Source organism: Gracilinanus agilis, chromosome X (assembly GCF_016433145.1).
Source record: "Gracilinanus agilis isolate LMUSP501 chromosome X, AgileGrace, whole genome shotgun sequence".
Classification (NCBI taxonomy): Eukaryota; Metazoa; Chordata; class Mammalia; order Didelphimorphia; family Didelphidae; genus Gracilinanus; species Gracilinanus agilis.
Genome location: NC_058136.1, coordinates 15,103,257 through 15,124,473, shown reverse-complemented (window position 1 = coordinate 15,124,473; position 21,217 = coordinate 15,103,257). Strand labels below are relative to the sequence as shown.

At 41.8% G+C, this 21,217-nt stretch overlaps 1 protein-coding gene across 1 annotated transcript in view; it reads right to left on the bottom strand.

Moving 5' to 3' along the window:
• The window catches only part of STK26 (serine/threonine kinase 26), a 137,526-nt gene that overhangs the window by 4,298 nt on the left and 112,011 nt on the right, over window positions 1–21,217 (bottom strand). The window contains exons 3-8 of the mRNA XM_044682689.1: window positions 16,464–16,694; window positions 10,915–10,975; window positions 9,380–9,381; window positions 5,045–5,153; window positions 4,806–4,963; window positions 913–1,098 (exon numbers count right to left, since the gene is read on the bottom strand). Coding sequence (XP_044538624.1) covers window positions 913–1,098; window positions 4,806–4,963; window positions 5,045–5,153; window positions 9,380–9,381; window positions 10,915–10,975; window positions 16,464–16,694 — 747 coding nt within the window. The remainder of the gene's footprint in view (window positions 1–912; window positions 1,099–4,805; window positions 4,964–5,044; window positions 5,154–9,379; window positions 9,382–10,914; window positions 10,976–16,463; window positions 16,695–21,217) is intronic.

Genomic DNA, 21,217 nt, shown 5'->3' with positions numbered 1-21,217 from the left:
CTAAGGCAAAAAAACAAAGGGTACAAGAATATGTATAGCTTTGGGATCAGAACTGTTATTGATAATGCTTTGAGTGATGAAGCTGGAAAGCTCTTGTCAATGTAAGCAGGTGACTAACAATTCTGCCGCACCATGAAGGAAGCTTCCTAGTTTAGTACCAATCTGAAATGTGAGCTTTTGTACCTTCTAGCTCGCCTACAAAGGGGGAAGGGAAAGCACCAAATTCAGAAATACGCACCTTTATTAAACAATTCAATGACTAAAAGATGTTTCTACGGAATTAAAATTCAAAGGGCTTGGAATCTCAAAAGCGAACTGACATTTTATCAATATGAATGAGCAACATGTTCAGATTGCAAGCAGCATACCCAGACCTGGGAATAGCTTACATGTAAGGGCAGGAAAAAGAAACAGATCCTCTGGTGGCAGAGGGCCGAGTTCAAATCCCACTGCCAGTCCCCACTGGTATTAGGGTAAAGCCATCTCCACTCCACAGGCCATAGGGTTGGAATAGATGGCCTGAGGCCCACCCCAGTCCTAGAGCAATCCCCAATTTGACATACAGAAATGGCATTAAACTCAAAATCATGCCTTCCATGAAAACAAAGCTGACTAAACCCCTTAGAGAAGGAAGAATCCTGCTTGAAGTGATATCACTGAAGACAACCTTATTTCCAAGGCTTCCTCTGTCCTAAAAGGGGAAACTGTCAATACAATATGCAGAAAACTGAGAACCATAAGACAGAAAAGAAACAGAGGTCTGGGCTAAGCTGAACAGAGCTAATGGGAGGCAAGTAGGGGAATACTGGACAATTTCAGTGTCTTATCTCAGTTCTCAGAGAGGAGGCAACGTTTGGTAGCCATGTATCCTTTATTGTTCTGAATTTAGAATAATAAATAATAAATACTCACAAATGATGGATCCTTGTTCAAACATGCATCAGTAAACTCTTTAAAGGGCTTAGTAAAATCTCCCAGCAGAGTTGGTGGATTATTTTTTGGAATCAGGAAAAGAACTCGCATGGGATGCATGTCAGAGTTAGGTGGCTCTCCTTTGGCTAATTCGATAGCAGTGATTCCTAAGGACCATATGTCAGCCTGAAGTAAGTAGAAGAAATATTAGAATGAATGTATAAAAGAAAACAATTTCTTGTACTTCTAAAACTGTGAACTTTGGAAATCATTTTACTTGAATACCACATACCACCTCTTTAGATGAGGGGGCAGTGAGGTGGCTAAATGAATAGTGCCGGGCCCGGAGTCAAGAGGATCTAGGTTCAAATTCAGCCTTGAACACTTCCTACTTGGATGTCCCTGGCAAATTACCCCTTCTGTTTTAAGAGTTGTTACTAAGACAGAAAGTAAGGGTTTAAAAAAAACCAGTGAAATGTTTAAATAATAACTATAAAATCACATTTATACACTTTGGCACCCTCCTCATCACCAATTTAGGAAGGACTCCAGCAATATTTCACTTTGACTCCTATTCTTTCTCTCCACTTTGCCCCTCACCCCTTTCAGCACTTCTATCAATTGTTTGGGTTTTTTTCCCCTTTAAGACAAGGACCGACTGTCTTGCTTGTCCTATTTGTATCTCCCAATGCTTAGCCTGGTGCCTGCTACTATGGAAGCACTAAATAATAAGGTGGCTTTTCTTAGGCCATTCAGAGTGCTGAGAAAACTCAACTCAGGAATGCAGAACAACTACTACAGCCTCCTATGGGCAAGTGCTTTTATTTCAGGCCAGGAAACAAGTTTGTTGGGGAAGATCAACCCCAAGGACACCTTCATAAAAAAAGGTGATAATAATGGAGAAAGAATCAGCCCTGCTCTCTAGTCTAACTGGCCAGCTGGTAGGATAAGTGTTGACAGAGGGCTGCAGTGGGTAAATATCTGGAGGTGATAACTTAGCAGGCTGAATCTACTTTCAGGGAAGGTACTTTATAAATTCAACAAACTCTTTACTCACCACCTACTACACTCCAGGCACTGGGCTAGGCCCTGGGGTTATAAAGATAAAGACAATAAACCAAAACCTGTCCCAGTCCTCAAAGGTAGATCAGTCAACTTATTAAGCACCCTTTAGTGCCAGGTGCTGAGCTGTAGAAACAAGCTATAGACAGATAAATCGGAACGAATCAGTAGGAGGAAGGCACTAGAATCAGAGATGGGCAACAGCCTTTCTTCCTCCAGAAGTTGAGATTTTAGCAGGGACTCGAAGGAAGTGAAGCTGAGGAGAAGAGAGCAGTGTTCCAAGGATAGAATGTGAAACTGTCCAGACGGGGGATGCAACATCTTGTAAGAGGAACTTGGTAAGGAGGTCATTGTTACTGGATTGGGGGGGGGGGGCGGCTTTCAACACCAGAGAATTTTCATTTTATATCAGAGGTAAAATAGGGAGCCACTGGTGTTTTTTGAGTAAGAGGAAGGACATGGTTAGCCCTGTGCTTTAGGACATTACTTTGACAGCTAAGTGACTTGAGGCCGGTAGACCCACCAGCATGCTCTTGCAACAGTCCAAATGTTCAGGGATGGGGGCCTACAGAATCCGAAGGAGGATGAATACAAGAGATAATTACAAAGGTGCAGTCAGCAGGCAATGGATTGGAGTGGGCCGGGGCAGGAGAGGGGGAGAGAGAGAGAAAGAGAGAGCAGTTGAGACTGGGGAATTGGGAGCATGGTGGTGTTCTTGATAGTAACAAAGAAGTTGGGATGGGGGGAGGCTTCGAAAGGAAAATTTAATGATTCCATTTTGAGTTTAAGATGTCTTACAGGGCATCTAGTTTGAGATGTCTAATAGGCAGTTGGGGATAGAAAACTAGATAGAGGTCAGCAGATAGGTATGGGCTAGATAAACAGATTGGAGAATCAATAATTAAATTCAGAGGGATCACCAAGTGGAAGGAGTATAGAGAAGAAGGCCGAAGATGCGCCGGTTTTCTCTAGCAGATTCCTCTTCCTCCACCCCCCACATTAACTCTCTAGCTTTCGGTGTCTTCCCTGCTACTTACAAACAAGTCTAATTTCCCAACCCTTGAAAACCTTCACTAGATTCTTCTATTCCTGCTTGCTATTAAGAGAGCCTTCTAGCTTTCTTCTCCTTCTCAGCTGAATTACTTGAGAAAGCCACGGACGACTGGCACCTCCATTTCCTCTTCTAAACCCTGTGAAATCTGGTTTCCAAACTCGTCATTCAACTCAAATTGCTGTCTTTAAAGTTACCAATGATCATTTTACTGACAAATCTGATGGCATTTTCTCATATGCCAAATTTGACATTGGCCACACATCCTCCTGGCTATGTTCTCCTCTCTTACCTGGCTGGTTGTCTCTCTTTTTCTCTTTTAACTGGATCTCTCCCCTTAACTTGGCCACAACGATATAGATATGCCCTCTTCTCTCTATCAGCTCCATGGGTTCAATTACTCTCTCTCCTCTTCTGAGATTTAATGCCCCTGGTTCTAAAGTGCTCTCCCCTTTCCAACCTGGCTTTCTTTAAGATTCTGCCCAGGTATAGCCTCCTCCAGGAAGTCTTTCCTGGTTCCTCCAGCTGCTAGTGCCAATCCCTCTAAGGTTATCTTCCCCTCATCTGTATTTCCCTTATATGTATACAATCTTCTATGTATTGTCTCCCCTGTAAAAAGTAAGTGCCTCTTGAAGGTCCAGGGACTATGCTTCTTTTTCTTTCTATTTCCAGAATTCAGGACAGTGCCCGGCACACTGTCCTGTGTGGAATCAAATCTGTCTCATGAGAAAGCTCCTTTAGCCAATAACAATAGCTAGCATTTGTAACATACTTTTATGGAGTGCAAAGCACCTTACTAAAAATACCTCAGATTAGCCACATAACAACTCTGTGAGGTGAGTATTATTATCCCATTTTACAGATGAAGAAACTGAGGCTGAAAGGTTCAGTGCCTGGCCCAGGGTCACAGCTAATAAGTGTCTGAAGCCGACCTTGAACTTGTCTTCCTGACTCCTGCTCCTGCAGCTCTATACACCGTGCCACTTGGCTACCAATGCAGGTTGGCAACTCTCCAACAACATAGTGCACTTAAATGACCTCCCCAAAGTCAGTCAAGTACATGTTGAGGGGAGACTTGAACCCAGGTTTTTTGGGCTTTCAGACCAGCTCTCTATGCATGTGGGTGCCTGGACAACAGTAAGCACTTAATTGGGGAGCAGGGCCCTGAGGCCAAAATGAACTGGAATGTACCTATGTTCTCTAACTGCTAGCCCGTGACTGAAATGGGTTACATGTTATTTCTGACATTTTGCAGGTCTCCAAACGAACCTTCTGATATGTGCAAGGTGAATTTCCACGTAGAAGTGGAGGGGGCAGGAGGGGCAACTAGATAACACTAGGGATAGAGCACTGAGTCTGGAGTTGGGAGAACCTGGGTTCAATTCTGGCTTTGGACACATGACCCTGGGCAAGTCACTAACCTCATTGCCTAGCCCTTGCTGCTCTTCTGTCTTAAAACTGATGCTAAAACAGAAGGTAAGAGTCTTAGAAAAAATCAAGTATAGGAACCGGGTCCCAAGCTCAGTAATATACCACCCCAGCCTGCCTTCTTCAGGTAATAACAGCCGGACAAAGTGAGTGCCCACGGCAGTTCTCAGCACCAGAAAACCAAAGCAATACTTCTAGGGCCTCAGACGAAAACCTTAGGAGAGAGCAGTTACTGCCCGGGAAAAGGTTTGGAAGGCTCGTCCACACCGACATGATTGTGGATCCATCCCAAGACAACCACTTCCAATTCAACTGCAATACCAAGACTTTCTACTGGTAAAGTCTTTCTTACTTTCGAATCGTAAGCCGACTGCTGAATAACTTCAGGAGCCATCCAGAATGGTGTTCCTACAAAGGTATTCCTTTTAATCTGTGTATCTGTTAACTGGCCAGCAACGCCAAAGTCTGCCAGCTTAACCTCTCCTTGCTCTGACAACAAGACATTGGCAGCTGGAAAACATAAAACTCAAGTTAGTTACCTTCCTCAGAAGACATTAATTTTTTTCAAGTTCATGCTGAAGTTTTGCACACCTTTTATGTCCCTGTGGATTTTCTTTTCTGAATGCAGGTAGTCTAGACCTTTCAAAATTTCCTTTAGCATGGTAGCTATCTGGAACTCATCAAATGGACCGGCTCGAAGCTTTGGGGGCAAAAAGAAGCATGCACACACACAATACACAAAGGTTTGGGGAAGAAAAGAGGTTAAATTAATGTTTGATTTATCTTTGAACTAAAGGAAATTACGTAAAAACTGTTTCACAATATTAAAAGACCAATGTTTAAGAAACATGCCTGAAACTTTTAAAAAGGAATTTCAATAGGGCAAGTAAGCCAAAAAAGGTCTTAAAATAAGAAATTTAACCCTGAAAGTAGAGCACTTACCAGAGCAGCTGGTCCCCTAGAGTTTGAAGTAACTGACTCAAATGATATATGCTTCAATATATGGGGGGGGGGGGTAGGGGGTGGTGGAGATTAGCTACCTACACAGCAGTGTTTTGAAATAAAAACAGTATTAAGTAACCTACAGCAAACCTGTTTCAAAATTTATGGCCATTTGGTCATGAGATCAACCATAGCCTAACTGTTCCCATTTAACTTGTTTTAATGTGCTAGATGTGGAATGTGGAGGATTTGGGGTTCTGCCTCATCTCGGCTGTGAGAGGATTAGACCAGACGATCTCTTCTCTTTCAGCCCTGAATCCTATGACCCCGTTGGCTTCCCCAAATTAAAAAAATCCTAACCAGGCACACAATTGAACGTTTCACAGTACAAAGCAGAAAGTTGTATCAAGTCATGCAGAGTTAAGGCTTTTTTCATGAACACAGAACACATATCCCTCCCTCTTCCCCCATCCTTGCACCAAGGCCAACTGCCTTGACTGAACTGAAATACAAGGAAAGCAATCATTAGAGGTTTCAAGAGAATTTGTAGTGGAATATCTGAAAGATCTCTTTTCAATGAAGCTATTTTAAAATTCTCATGAAGCACCAACAGTGAACTGTACAATCTTGTTACAGGAAAGGGTGGGAATGTCAAGACAGCTCTGGGGTGGAGCTCTGTTTGCTGTGGGGAGGGAAAAGGTGGTTTAAAGAAAAAACAAGACCCTGCCCACACGAAGGGATTCCTAGCTCTCTGGCACCTTGTGTACTTAATCTTCAATGAATGCCACATTTATAGTCAATAAAGAACACTTTTATGTCAAACCCAAATTGCTTAAAATAGAACTCCTGCTTCAACCTCACTGTTCCGTATTAACTGGACTCTGTGTACACAATATGCTCTAGAGACCTCTTCAATCAATCTCAGATTTTATTCCTTTACTTTCTTTTCAGTTTTTAGTTTAATGTTCAAAGTCATTTGAGAAGATGAGAAACTCCCATTATTTAGTAATTACTGGCACTGAACGTCCACGGACATTGGCATCATTAAACAGTAATCCAGGTACTTGCAAATTGGTAGAAGCCAGTATGGTGTCTCATCAGCTATCGTTCTGGGGAATTTACACAAAGCTCGCTAAAAACTTCAATGAGCCGACGCAGTCTCTATACAGTATTTGAGAAGGGTTGGTCCTGCTACTGTATCCAGAATCAATTTGAGAAGAAGGTGTAGTAAAGCATCAGTTAGCCAGGGTACTCGTGGGAGGAGTTCAGCAACGCCTCGTAAGTGACAACCAGAAAAAACGTCTTTGTTTCAACCTCTATGGGTAACAGAAATTTCCTCCTCATTAAACACAACCGAGTCTTTGCTATGCTGCCTTGCTAACTTGCTACTTGGGGATAAAAAAGGGAGTGAATTCTCCTGCAGGTCTTCGCTTCATTCATTTCATGGGCTTCCTATTCTCTGGGAGATCACTGCTCCTCCTGTGCCCACATGCAGTAGTATACCATGTTAAGAGTCCAATTATATGCTTAACTATCTCTATTACAGAGGAGGAGAGTCCTGGGATATCTATTATAACACTGCTGTGCCAAGTTACAAGTATAACTGCATTCTACTCAATGAGCTTGGTTCAGGTTTAAAGCATCAATCTATTCCAGGTAGACCTTAGTTCTTACAAGCTAGAGGTCATCCAGTTTGACCCTTTCATATCACAGGGAAGGAAACTCGGGCCCAGAGAGGAAGGGACTTGCCCAAGGTCATACAAGCACTACGTATCAAAGCTTAGATTCAAGCCTAGGGTCCTTTCACTCCAAATCCTATACTCCTCCACAGCATGATGGGCAAGTGCTTCACACTGGTTTTTACTCTCCCACTCAGCATATTCCTTCTTTACACTTGCCTTTCCTATTTCCCCTACTTCTCTAGGCTTCTTTTTTCTAGGTCTCCAAAGAAACAAATTGTGTTTGGCTTTGGCTGCCAGGTCTAGCTAATTTCCTATCAGGCTGAAACTACTCACCTGTCATGATTCAGCAACTTCACCAGTGTCTTCTACATTCTGCCCATGGGGACCACCTGCCTACTCTCCTCAGTACCAGAGGGATACTCGGCCTCTGAACCAATTTCTTCGAACTGAGCCTCTTCCCTTCTTGGTCAGCCCACTCCAAGTTCTCTTTTGCTCTTCTTCCTTTCATCCAGCCCTTGTTTTAAATGCTTTTCAGTAGGCCAATTATACCAGCCTTACTGTACCCCCCCCTTCCCCACAGTCCTTTGCACTGACCATTTCTTCCAAAGTTCCTTCAGTGGTTCTCATAATAGCTTACATGATTACCTCATTTGATCCTTATAATACTCTGGAAGAAGGAATTTCAAATCTTATCCCATTTCCTAGATGAAGTAAGTGGGCCTCCCAGAACTGTGCACAGGGCTGAAGCCCAGGGCCCTTTCTACTCCAGACCAAGCTTGCAAGAGTCTTTTGGTTCTCTCTTGTCAGACCATCTCATGCAAACAGGAATTAACCAGACTCCTAGATAAATGGAGGGAGATTGAATTGGAGGGGAGGAGAGATGGCCAGTTTCTTGAAAGACAGGATTAGAATTCAAGATGACCCAGGCAAATTGGAAATGCATCCTCAAATGCAAAATTGATAAGGAGTATTCAGAGAGAGCCCAGAAGAAAATTTAACAGTTGTGGAAAAAATATTGATGAGAAAAGATGAAAGGAGATGAGAGGTAGGCCTCTCTTCTCCACAGTAAATTAAGGGTGACTTCAAATAGACTTCAATAAGTTCTGTGATCTCCTCAGTGTGGGTTGGCTTTTGTCAGCGATGCAAACTGCATCCTATCTCTGCCTCCCTGGCCTGTGCCAAATCTTTGTGTCCCCTCCAAAAACGGAAAGGCTTGTTTTACAATGGACAAATACCCAGCTTGACATTCCCCCAAGGAGAAAGGGAAAAAGTTAACTCAAGCTTAAGAATAAAGTGCTTTCAGCACTCATTTACTAACTCTGAAATTTAATATTGAGATGAATGATTAATAAGCAATACTTCATGAATACAGTGATGCTTCTAGGTATGCCAAGTGTTTTCCTCATCACAACAATCCCTCGAGGTACATTAAGCATCACTGTAGACATGGGGAAACCTGGTGGCTAAGCACTTAAAGAGAAATTTGAACTTAATCCCCAGACTCCTCATGCAATGCTCTACCCATGCCTCAGCAGGCTGCCTCCATATGGCTAGATTTAGTTTGAGAAAGATAATCCTCTGGAGGTCTTCATGCACAAGAAAGAAGCTCACAGTCCACTTTTTGGAGATGTTTCAGGTGTGAATCTACTTAAAGGTAAGGGAAATTTACTCGAGGTCCTTTCCATGCCTAGGATATCAATGCTGTCCATCTGGCAGGCAACAGGAGTCATAGTGACTTCTTTGGAATTTCAATAACTTTATACCAGGAATATTCAATTGCACTTAAAAATAAGAATACGACTATAATCTGATGATCTTTTGAATGAAGACTGTTTACAAAAAAAAAAATCTTAAAATGAAAAGAACTAGAAAATAAAAAGGGATTTCCTGAGATCATATTTTGAGAGGAAGATCCAACCTCAGGAGGGGCTGATCCTTCCACAGCTACAGCTACAGCAGCACCACCACCATTACTTGTACTTTCCAAAAGATCATTTAAAGAGAATTGGTATGGACTTCTGGTTCTCAGGTACTGAGAGTAATTTTAGAGTGGTCAGCATTTGTTCATTTAAATCTGAAGAAAAAGTGAAACAGGAATTAAGCAACTTAAAGCAATATTCTTACCCACTTTATCACAATTAAAATTTGAATCGTCATATGAAGAGGGCATTTGACCATCTCATTTAAATGATTGCCTAATTCTGGCTCAAGCTGTTCAAGCTGAGTGAGGCGACAGAGATACGAATGCTCAAAGACAGACTCGCCAAAAGAGAATGGAGACCCATGCAAAAAGTAGACAGACTCCTAAAAGAGTATAAAATGTGCTTTACATGTGCGTAAGATCCAGAGGTCAAAAAAGCCCAAATACTTTTCACTGGATAGCAGGGCATCTAAGGAATACACGAGAATCAAGAAATCTGACCTAATCCAATAACTAACAGCTATCCAAATTGAGTTTTCTCTACATCCTTGAGAAGCACTTCTCTAGCTTGGGCCCAAGGTCTTCTGTTAACCACAGAGGAATTGCCCAACCTGGAATCCAGAAGAGAGACCATCACTGGCCCAAACTGGAACCTAAATCTCTTGTCCTGAGGTTGTTTAAAAGAGTTAGAGCTGGCTTTTGTCCTACATAATTTTCTTCTCACTTCCAGGGGGTGTGGAGAAAGAAGCTAAAGGTATCTCTTCTCTTTAAGAAAACTGGAAAGGAATATCAAACTGAATAAAATGATTATAGTAAACCAAGAGTCTAGGCCAACAACTGTAAACAATGTGAAAGGCTTTTCAGTACCCCACCCCAGCCCCATCACTAATGAGACAACCTTTAAGCTTCTCTAGGCAGAAAAAGGAGTCACTGTTGGGCTAAGCAAGGCAGGTACCAACGGAAATTTACAGGAAAAACTTGTAGCTAGGATTTGATGGTTTTGAACATCTTTCTGTGTAGCCTTTTTTTTTTTTTTTTAAAAGCACACAGATGGTAGGAGAATCAGAGCACAAGCCAGTCTATTCATTTTACTGAAGAGAAAACAAGTCTCAGAGAGCATAAATGACTTGCTCTGGGTCACGCAGCTAATTAGTGACTAAGACTAGAACCCAGGTCTAGTGCTGATTGTTAGTCCATTGTTCTTTCAATAACAACCTACTAACACTAAAATGAGTGTATCATTAACTTCTTGCCTTGCTCACATGTTAATTCTCTCTGATGTCCACCTATTGACAACCTGGCTGATTGGTCCACGCAAGCCAGACACTACCCCAGGCATTCACTTACCACTTACCAACCCTGGCAATCGCTTGAATTATGGGCATCGTGCCTAAGGGGAAGGACACATCAGCCCCCTTCAGGCTGGCCTTGCCAACCTCAATCCCAAGTGGCAGCAAATGCCACATACAAAACTCTTTCAGGTTTAAAATGTCAAGCTGGAAGCATGTGCTAATTTTAGACTGGTGGCCAATACATGGACCTTCTGCCATGCAGCCTTCTCCCTTACAGTAGAGGGAATGTGGCACTAAGAGACACTTCAGAGTTAGCTGGAACTCTCAGTCTGCCCAAGAAGGGTACTCATTTGCATTTTACTTGATTTTGTATAGAAATATACATGATACTTACAAGATTCAGTGCTGACCCAAGGGAGTTATTCCACTGTGATCTGCCAAGTGTTGGGGTGGGGGTGGGGGGGAAATATTATTCATTAGCATATATCATCATTAGCCTGCTTGAGGAAGACTGCTCACTTCGTGTGTGTGTGTATATAAATATATATATATATGTATATATATGTATATAAATATATATATATATACACACACGCCTATATATGTGCATGTATTTTCCATTACTTACAAGGTCCAGTGCTGATCCTCCACCCAGGTATTCCATTATGATCCACAGCTTTGTGCCCTGTAAAGAACAAGCCAAAGAATGATTATGAAATGGTGTTTCTGCCCTTCAGAGGAAGGACTAGCTTGGGTTTCCAGAGTTCTTTTGTCTTTTGGGTGCATCTGATCATTCCTCCCCCAGTCTTGCTCTTCCAAATGCCTTCACTGTCCATATTGGTGTTACTCACTTTTTCTATGTTTGAAACCCTTCCAGCTCGATTGCCTCCTATCTGACTGGTCTCCAAGCCCTGTCACTTCTTCCCCTGCAGCCTCCCTCAGTCTAGAGGGTCCTTCCTCTGATTTGCCTTCAAACTCTTCTCTTGTCCAATAAATACGTCCTTGAAACCATGACCTCATAATCACCTTATAATCTGGTCAGGTCATTCTTCTGTTCAAAAAACTTCAGAGGAGACTATTCCCTGTGGCATTAACATTCGCGCTTCCCTGTCTGGCATCCAAAGCCCACAGCCATCTGCTTCCATGTGCCCTTTTTAGACTTCTCTGGCTCCACTCTTCATGTTTTACAGGAGTCCACCTAAACGACTCTGTCTACAATCATGTCCTATGCTAACTTGTCTCCTTATGGCTAGAACGCACACCCATATCCCTACCCTGTAAACACCTTTTCAATTCGGACTCAGCTCTTCAAATCCAACTGAACCATATGCACTCCCCCAACCCCGTCCCATCCCTGGCCACAATCAAGTTTTTCTTATTTCCCTCTACTGTTAAAGAATAACACTTGGACCTCACTAGGTCTGAAATTCACTTGATCTTGTGTATTAGAGATAGACAGAGAGCATGTGCTCCCTGTGTACATCTTCTACTCCACTGAGCCTGCAAGTTCCATGTCACATCAAATGAGCATTTAGTACTGGAGATGCAAAAATCAAGGCCCCAAAACCAGTGTTGCCATGAAGAAGTTAAGAGTCCACTTATCTAAAAGTTGCATCTTCCCAACATCACCCAAAGCACTCTGTATTCAATAATAGTAATAATGAGACTCATATTTCCATAGCTCTATCCAACACTTTTCTCACAGTAATGCAATTTGGTAAGAAATGCAATTGGACCCATCTTACAGATAGGCAAATAAGTGTTGGGAAGTTAGGGAATAGAGAGGAAGTAGCAGAGACAGAATTTAAATCCAGGTCAACAGATTCTAAGGCCACTGCCCTGTTCACATTGCATCACAGTTACCTTTTAAAAACAAGCATTTAACAAATGGTGTTGATGGATCTCCTTATTTTATAGAAGAAAAAACTGAGGGCCCAGAGAAGCTCTAGTCTTATAATACAGCAAAAATATCATATGCTTGCAACCCAAAAAAAATTTAAAACGTGGTTGAAATTAGTCATCTGACAAAATAGAAAATTAAATTGAATAAGTAGGTTAAAAAAATGGCTACTGGCACTTGAAGTAAAGCAGTTTTAATTAAAAGATAATGAAGAGGTAGACAGAGACCTTTTGAAATAATTCTGAAGGGGACTTCTGGGCACTTTCAAGGACTTGGAAAAGTTGCTGATGCTTGTTCTTCATTACATCTAATTTAACCCTGAAACTTCTCTCCTTTTCCTTGGTATACAGGTACCACTAGTACCTGTCAGGCTGCCCATATAACTAAGGTTATTTTGGGCCTATAAATGGAAAAGGGAAGATTCCCCCATCTCCAGCTCTGAAGTAAAAAGGGAAAAATTAATGAGAAGAGGAAAAAAAGACAGCTTAGTATCCTAATATAAAAGGCATACATTCTTGGGCCCTAGCAAGAGCGCCAAAAGTCATTTAAATGCTTCAGGATCACAGATTTAGAACCTGAATGGATCTAAGCATCTATAATCAACTAGTCCAACACCCTATTTTACTTAGGCCTATACCAAGACTTAGAGTAGAGGTGACCTGCCCAAGGTCCAGGGGGTAAGCAGAATTAGGATTTGAATCCAAGAACTTTGTTTGACTCCAAAACCAGTTCTCTTTGCAGTATGCCGCTGTCTCTAGAACAGGAACTCTTACCTGTAAACTTTTTTTTTTTAATATACATGGCTGGATTTCAATGAAAATTGGATTTCCTTTGTAATCCCCTCTATTTTACTTTATGCATCAAAAAAACCTGACTGAGAAAAAGTCTCCACTTCCTAGACTACTTCTTTAAGGTGAACAAAAGATTCTGAAAGGAGAATAAAAGTTTTCCTAAGATCATCCTAATCGTACCCCACTTCGTAGCAAGCAAGGAAAATGTGAATCAGAATAATGGATGACAATGCACAAATATATGACTCCTTTTCCAAAAAGACTGTCCTGCAACATTTTTCAGACTTTTAAAAAAAGTGGACTTGGAAAAGGACATTCTTTTGGGGGCGGGGTGAAAAATATTTCCTTAACATAAATAAATAGAGAGCTAAAGGCAATCTCTAACAACAAGTAGAGGCATGTCTCAAATTATATTTAATGCCTGAGTGAACCTCCCTGAGATTTACATTGAACTAGAAAAATACTTCTTCCAATACCACGAGATCACCCGGGAAGGGGGCACTAACTTTAGCGCTCTTCATAAAGGCTAACTTTGTCAATCAAGAAAATTGACAATGGACTCAAATGGAAGGAAAACATTGTGGTTATACCAAAGTGTTTATATGGTTTCTGCTTTCGTTTTTTAAGACAGAGTTACACAGTGATCTCAGTCAAAATGAATACCTACTCATTTTTGTGCATGTCCCAAAGAAGTCACTACAACTGCCTAAAAACCTAGAATTATCTCTGGCACAAGGCCTCTCCCTCCTCCTTTCCTCTTTACAGTGAACTACTGGCGATTCAGTCCTGAAGATGGGGCAACTTAAAACGACAACATCCACAGAAGTCAACATCTAAGACCCTCTGATACCACCAAAAAGAGCAGCATGGGCCGTGCAAAGTACATCCCAAATGCTAGCTGAGAGGACACAGCCTTCAATGACATCGACTGGATGTGAGCAGCTACCCTGCTACTCTGGGTTTCTGTTTAGCAGACAGTACAAAGTCAGAATGCAGACGCGAATTAAAAACATAATAGCCTTTGACACTGATCGGGGTGATGAGAAGTGATCAAGGTCAGAATGCCAAGAACTTAAACTGATGCAATAAAGGGCTATAAAAGCAAAGAAAGAGAAAGAATATTTACTTCTGCGACATCTACTATCACTATTAAGTTTTGTCACCTGCAAAATGAGAAAAAGAATGCTCAGGATACCTACTCCTCCCACAGGGGCATGAAGAGAAAAAAAGCACTTGATAAGCCTTAAAACATTACAGAAAGAAGAATTATCAAGGAGCCATACGCACGATGCAATATAGATGCATCTAGGATAAAAATGTATCACTGTCATCATCTGGTTATTTCTATTGCCATCTCATCAAGCAATAAACACTTCAAAAGCGCTCCTTTTTAGCTCATTATAGAAACAACTAGCTATTGCTAGAGGGATTATTTAACAGAGCTCTTCAAAAATCTATCAGAAGCAACCATTTTGCATTTCAGGAGGTTTTAAAGCCCTCAAAGCACAGAATTTGGATAAAATCTTTCAAAACTAAATTTCTTAGATTCAGAAAATATGGATCAGATGTCTGTCATATTTTTAAAAAGAGAGAAGTAAGAGTTCATTCTTCAGGAGACTACACGAATAAGAACCAATAGGAACAAAAGGCTATTTCAGCACAAACGCTGACAACCTGTCAATGCAATATCGGATGGCCTGTTTGAAATGGGTCTCATTTAATAATTTAATATTTCGTTAGTGGCTTTAAGGGTCTGGAAACTGCAGAAGTTAGCCCAGAGTATAGAAAACAAGCAGGAGGCAGCTTGTTATAAGCAAGCCCCGTAAGTCTCCTAAGTTAGAGGAGAGAGACATGAAACTCTCTAAAAATAGCAGCTGCTTCACTTAATCTATATGAATGCCAAGTAATGCTTCAGTGAACTATGGCAAAAACGTATGGATATACTGGAATACAATAATGACTCATGTAGAAATAAATGCTGAAATTAAACACTAAAAAAACCCTTGATGATACACAACTAGGATACCAAAATTTTCTGCATGTAAATAGGCAGAAGATTGCCTTTGCATCAAGTTTTAACTCTATGGGACTTTAGGCAAGTCCCTTAAGGCTTTCTGAACCTCAGTTCTCTGATCTATAAACTGGAGGTCATAAAAATGCCCGAGGTGGGGAGAGTAGGGGACTGCAGAAGGCAACTCACAGTACCTACAAACCGATCTTTTAAATGGATTTTGTGTGCCTAAATAGTCTTTTTTGTTGTTGAAATTCTTACTTTCTAAAGTCTTAGTGACAACTCTAACACAGAGGAGCAAGGGATTAGGCAATAGGGGTTAAGTGATTTGTCCAGGGTCACACAGCTAGGAAGTATCTGAGGCCAGATTTGAACTCGGTCTTCCTGACTCCAGATCTGGTGCTCTATCCACTGAGCCACATAGCCGCCCTGTGCCTGAATATTCTTTCAACTAACTCAAACAAAACCAAAAGCATAGAACACCAATGGGTTTTCTGGAGGTGGGGAAACTTACAATTTTTAAAAATCATCTTTCAAACTTGTAAGTCTTAAGGCATCTATCACACTCTACATTGTATCAGCGTTATTTATGTGCTTTTGTCTTATCGTTCTACTAAACCGTAATCTTCGTTACAGCAGGGACTGAAGCTGACTCAGCTCTGTATCTCTCCCAGTACCTAGCAGATCATCTTTCAAGAGACCCTCGACGTTCACTGATAAGTGACAAAAACATCTTCCCAAAGTCATGAGGGTGAACAACTTGAGCCTAGCTGTGACTGCCATATCCCTTTTCTGGGATTTCACCTCCAGGAGCCAAACCCAGAAAAGACCTCTAAAAAGGTTATGACAGTGAACTGCATAATGAGGTGAAAAGAAACCCTTTTCCGCCTATATGTTGACATCAAACAATTATTCATCTTCTACTACTTTGTGCTCAGGGAGATATAAAGACAAATCACGTTATCATCCTTTCCTCCAAGAATCATATAATCTTGTGGAAGAGCAACACAAAACTTCTCTTCCCTCAAATCTCTGGAGTGGCAAAGAACTAACAGTGGATAAGTAATAGCGCCAACCTGTCAGCGCAGGTAGAGGGGCCAGAGTGCTATGACTTTTAGAGAAAGCTCACAAAGGTGGGGGTTATCTTTGCAGGAGACAAACCCCAACTTTCTAACCTAGAAAGAGGGGCCCATCAGCAACAGCCTGGGACCAACAAAAAGCTAAAATGTTGCTGGACAGGACGGTTCCAGTCTTACTCCACGGGATTTGTGGACTGAGAGTGATACTTGGAAACACAGGGCTCCAGCCCTTTCCTGAGGCTGCATTTGCCCCAGGGGTCAGGATCCAGCTGTTCAATCCAAGAGGAGGCTGTTTGGCATCACTAACCGTAATTGCTGGAGCCCACAGCTGCCAAACTGTGATTTAAAGCATGGCCTTTTGTGAATACCTTATGACTTACATAAAAACGTACCTTTAAATAAGATCCATAGTATTTTGTTACATAGGAACTGTCACACTGACTTAAAACAGTTATTTCTTGCTGAATGTCTTCAATTTCATCTTCTGCTTCCTCGAGGTCTATGATTTTAATAGCAACCACTTGCTGTGTCCGGTTATCAATTCCTTTAAAAACTTCTCCAAAGGAGCCTTTCCCAATGCGTTCCAATTTCGTAAACAACTCTTCTGGATCAGTTCTCTGATTCTAAGGAAGAAGAAAAATGAGTGAGAAAGGTGGGGTGGGGGAGTAAATTTAACGAGTTCCTTTGCTACTTCAAGTTCTCTGTGATTTTGTCAATGTGCACCCAATCCTCCACAGATACACTTAGCAGTCTTCATAAACTCTGCTGTGGTTTAAAAAACCCCATCAATCACCCTTTGGCCAACCTTCCGGGTAGGGGTCTCTCCAATTTAGCCTGGCTGGACCTCAGACAGTACATATTCATCGCACAAAGCCTGGACTTGAAACCTTTCCAGCTTAGTGGGCTGTCACAACTTGTGCTCACCTGGGACTGCCTTCAATTATTAGCCAAGGCTGCTCTGAATCACAGTTGGGGACCCAAATAGGATTTTAGAAGACGGTTCAAAAGTTTAAGAAAATAAATCTTATAAAACAGTCTTAGAGAATAATGACTGAGCATTCGATTTCTTTGTCTACTGCTGTGGATTATCCACAGTAAGTTTTTTCAGTCTTTGGCTGGTTATTTCCTGGCTTTATGATTAGACAAACTTTGAGGGTGTGACCACAGCCAGTATGTGGGGACAGCCCCCACTCTGGTCTGAGCGTACTGGTCTGACATATAGCTGGGGTCAGTGCCCCCAGCCAAGACCCCAACAGCGTTCTAAGGGAACCATGTGCCATCTTCAGCAGGGCTGCTCACATCCACTGCTACCCCACTTTTGTGAAGCAAATTCTCACCTCTGTTAACTCAAGTATTTAATTACCTGCTACCTAAGAGTATAACACTACCTCCTCCTCAATAATTCTCTCCATCTATCCCACCCTCATCCAACTCTATTCTTTGAAATTCTCAATTGGACCACTAACAAACTTCCTTTCATTCTGGAGGTCTTCCCCTACTGCTCCCTTCTTTTCTGGCAATTAGAGAAACCCAGCTTGCCCCCAGAAGACACTGCATCCCTGATCTCTAACCCTCTCTTATCCCTGGCTTCACCCCCTCTCATATTCTCCCTCACAATGGTCTTGGCCAGGGAGTTTGTATCTTTCTTGCTCCCCACTTTCACTTCTAGACTCTCCCTTTGCTGACATTACTCATTACACTCAGAAAACATCATCCCATGCAGATCACAGTGGCTGTTGTCTACTCACCTCCAGGCCATTCTCTCTCCTTCCTCAAAAAGTTTGAAACTTGACTCATTGTCTCTCTTGCTCCCCAACTCTTGCTAGGGGATCTTCAATGTCCACACTGATGTCCCCTTCAAGCATTCAAAACTTCTACTTCACAGATCTCAAATTCTATCCATGGCCTGTCCATGCTACTTCAGCTGAACATTAGGGAAGGCCACACCCTAGATCTCTCCATCACCCACCAGTGTTCCGCTTCAGAGATGCAAAACTTTAACCTGCCTCTATTTGAACATCATCTGGCATCAAGATCTCTCCTGATGCCTCATCCTTTCTAATCCTAGTCTTTGTCCTTATCATAGTATCTTCAATCTCTGCACCTTCAGATGCTTTCTTGGTAATAATGTTCTCCCTTCATTTTCCTTTCTTCTCAACTGCTAAACTACCATTAGCCACTCTTAACTCCTCATTGTCCTCTATTGTCTAATTCTCAGCCTAGCCCACTCATACCTTGCTAAAACCCCTGACCCTGGATTACTCCCACTATTACCTCCTCTGCTCACACTTACAGGTTTCTGAAGGAGTTGGGGGAACCATGCAACCAAGATGACTGGGTCCACTACAAATTTATATTGTGTGACTTCAACTCAGCCTTCATCAAAGCAAGACAATCTTTTCAATCTTTCCTAATTGATTCTCTATTCTACTCCCCACAAAGGCTGTCCTCAAAGCTTAGCTCAGGACCTCAACTCCCACTTTTTAACAAGAGATTCTTCACTATGAGCTCCCACTTCTCTTCATCCCAAGATTCCTTGACATCACCCTCACCCTACTCTCTTCCTCCTTTGCTCTAATCTCTGATTATGAGGCAACACTTATTTTCAGCCAAGCTAACAATCCTTCATCCCATACACTCCTGACTTCTTCGGGAGATTGTTCTTTCCATCACCCTCTTGGTCTAATTTTCAATTTCTCCCTTTCTACTAGTGTTTTTCCTGCTGCTTACAATCATGTCTCTTGGCTATCCTTAAAATACCCTCACTAAAACCTACCATTCCTTTAAGCTATATACTATTCTGTCTATCCATCCTATCTTATACTATATAGTCTCTCCTCTCTTTGACATAAAAACTTCTAGAAGAAGCTATCTAAACGTATTGTCTCTACTTCCTCTTTGACTTAGTTCTCAATCCTTTGAAATCTGATTCCTAAACTCATCACTCGACTGAAATTGCTCTCCAGAGTTAAGAAGAATTCTATGAATTGCCAGATGAGATGATCTTTGCTCAGTTCTCACCCATCTTGACCTTTCTGTGGAACTTGACACTGCTGACCACCTCCTCTTTGACACTTCTCCCTTGGTTCATCTCCTATCTATGATGGTTCCTCAGTCTCCTTTGTTGACTCATCATCTTTAGTGTACCAACTTTGGGCACAGTCCCAGGCTTTGCTCCTTTTTCCATATTCTCTCACTTGGAAAACTCATTAGCTCTCATGGGTTCAACTATCATCTATATGCAGGTACTGCCCATATCTATATATCTATCCCTAGTAGCACTCTGGTCCTCCATTGCCACCTGCCAACTGAACATTACTTGTTAATGGATGTGCCACAGTCATCTCCAAACCATCATTTCCAAAATGGAATTTTTCCCTTTGAACTTTCCATTCAGGAAAAACCCCAAAACTTCCCATTACTACAGATGGCACCACCATCCTTCCAGTCACCCAAGTTTGCAAGCTCAGCATTGTTAACGTTGACTTCTCAGTCTCCTCGCTCCACAAAGCCAATCCATTGCCAAATCTTGCCATGTGGCCTCCACAACATCTCTTGCAACTATGCCCTTCTCATTACTCTCAGGGCCACCACCTTAGCTCAGGGCCTTATCAACTTTTACAGCTGCAGTAGCCTTCTAATTAGTCTCACGTGCCTCTCCACACATCTATCTTCTGCACAGCTACCCTAGTGATTTTCCTTAAGCACAGGTCTGACCATGTCACTCCCCTATTCATTAAACTTCACTGGCCCCAAACTTCCTCTGTTTGGCTTCTGAAGCCTTTTCTAAATCAGCCTCAACCTGCCTGTCCAACTTCCTCATGCATTACTCTCCTCTGCATACTCTATGGTTTAGCTCCTCTGGGCTCGCTACTGTTCTTCACATCTCACCCCTCTGTGCCTCTCTATGGGTCATCCTCCATCTCTGGAATGTACTCCCTCCACACCTTCACCTCAAAGAATCCCTTCATTCCTTTAAGACTCAGCTCTCCAACTTCAGCACCCTTCCACCTACAGCCTTTTCTGCTCTCCAACTGCCTGTGTCCCCCTCCTCTTGAAATGCACACACTGTCTCCCCTTCATTTTTGTCTTTTTGTCTCCAGCATGGCTCAGTGTTTGCCACATAGCAAGTGATTGGTAAATGCCTCATGACTGACACAGGCTTCTACATAGGTTGCTAATGAATGCTTAGCACATCCTTGAAAGATGCCCTACATATTAATTCAAATTAACTTTTAAACAAATGACCTGGGCTAATCAAAAGGCACATGTAATTTTTCTATTCTTTGTAAATGCAGATTTTAGTGTTTCTTGGTTTATGTCAAGGTCAGAAAAACAAAAAAATGTTTTCTAAGTGAATCCAGTTTAGTTACTTAACCCAAGTAATGCTGGTTTTCCTCTCCAAATATTCAGTGAGCTGGCCTAAACTTAAGAGATTAAAATCAACACATTTTAGTCACAAAAACTCTAACCTTGGACCAACTACAGTTCATTTTAACAAGTATTCAAACTGTTCTTTTTATTTCATGGGAGGAAACTGTGAATCTCTATTTTATTATAGTGGTTTACTAAATAGAAAGAGGTGAGGATGGGAACAAGTAAGCAGGTTGGGCAACGGATGTTAAAATGGGCATCTGAGGCACTTTTTTTGGTCAGATTAACCACCACCAGAGAGGAAAATGCCCCTCAAGGCCTCACTCTCTTTTCCTCTCCATCATGGGAGGTAGTAAGCTTGAAATTGATGGTCACATGTCCTTGATTTTGAGACTGCTGCCATCAACAAAGATGAGCTCCTCTTAATTTGTGGCAGTTTGCCTTAACAGAGAGACACTTCATAGTAGTAGAGACACACTTTTAAATTGGCACAAATTCTTATATGAGCTAGACGTGAGATCGAGCAACATGTGTCAGGCCAATAAAATATACCAAAAAAGGAATTCAAGGGGGGAAAAAGTTAAGTGTAATGAAATCAGCACATGGTAATATTCCCAGAACACAGTACAGCACCCATTCTGGCAGACACCATTACAAAATAGGCAGCATAATCAAGCAACTTCCATATAATAATGGAGAGTGTATAACAACTAGATTTTGTTTCAACAAATAATTCTATACAAAAAAAATGCCCTGCTTCCTGCCCAAATAT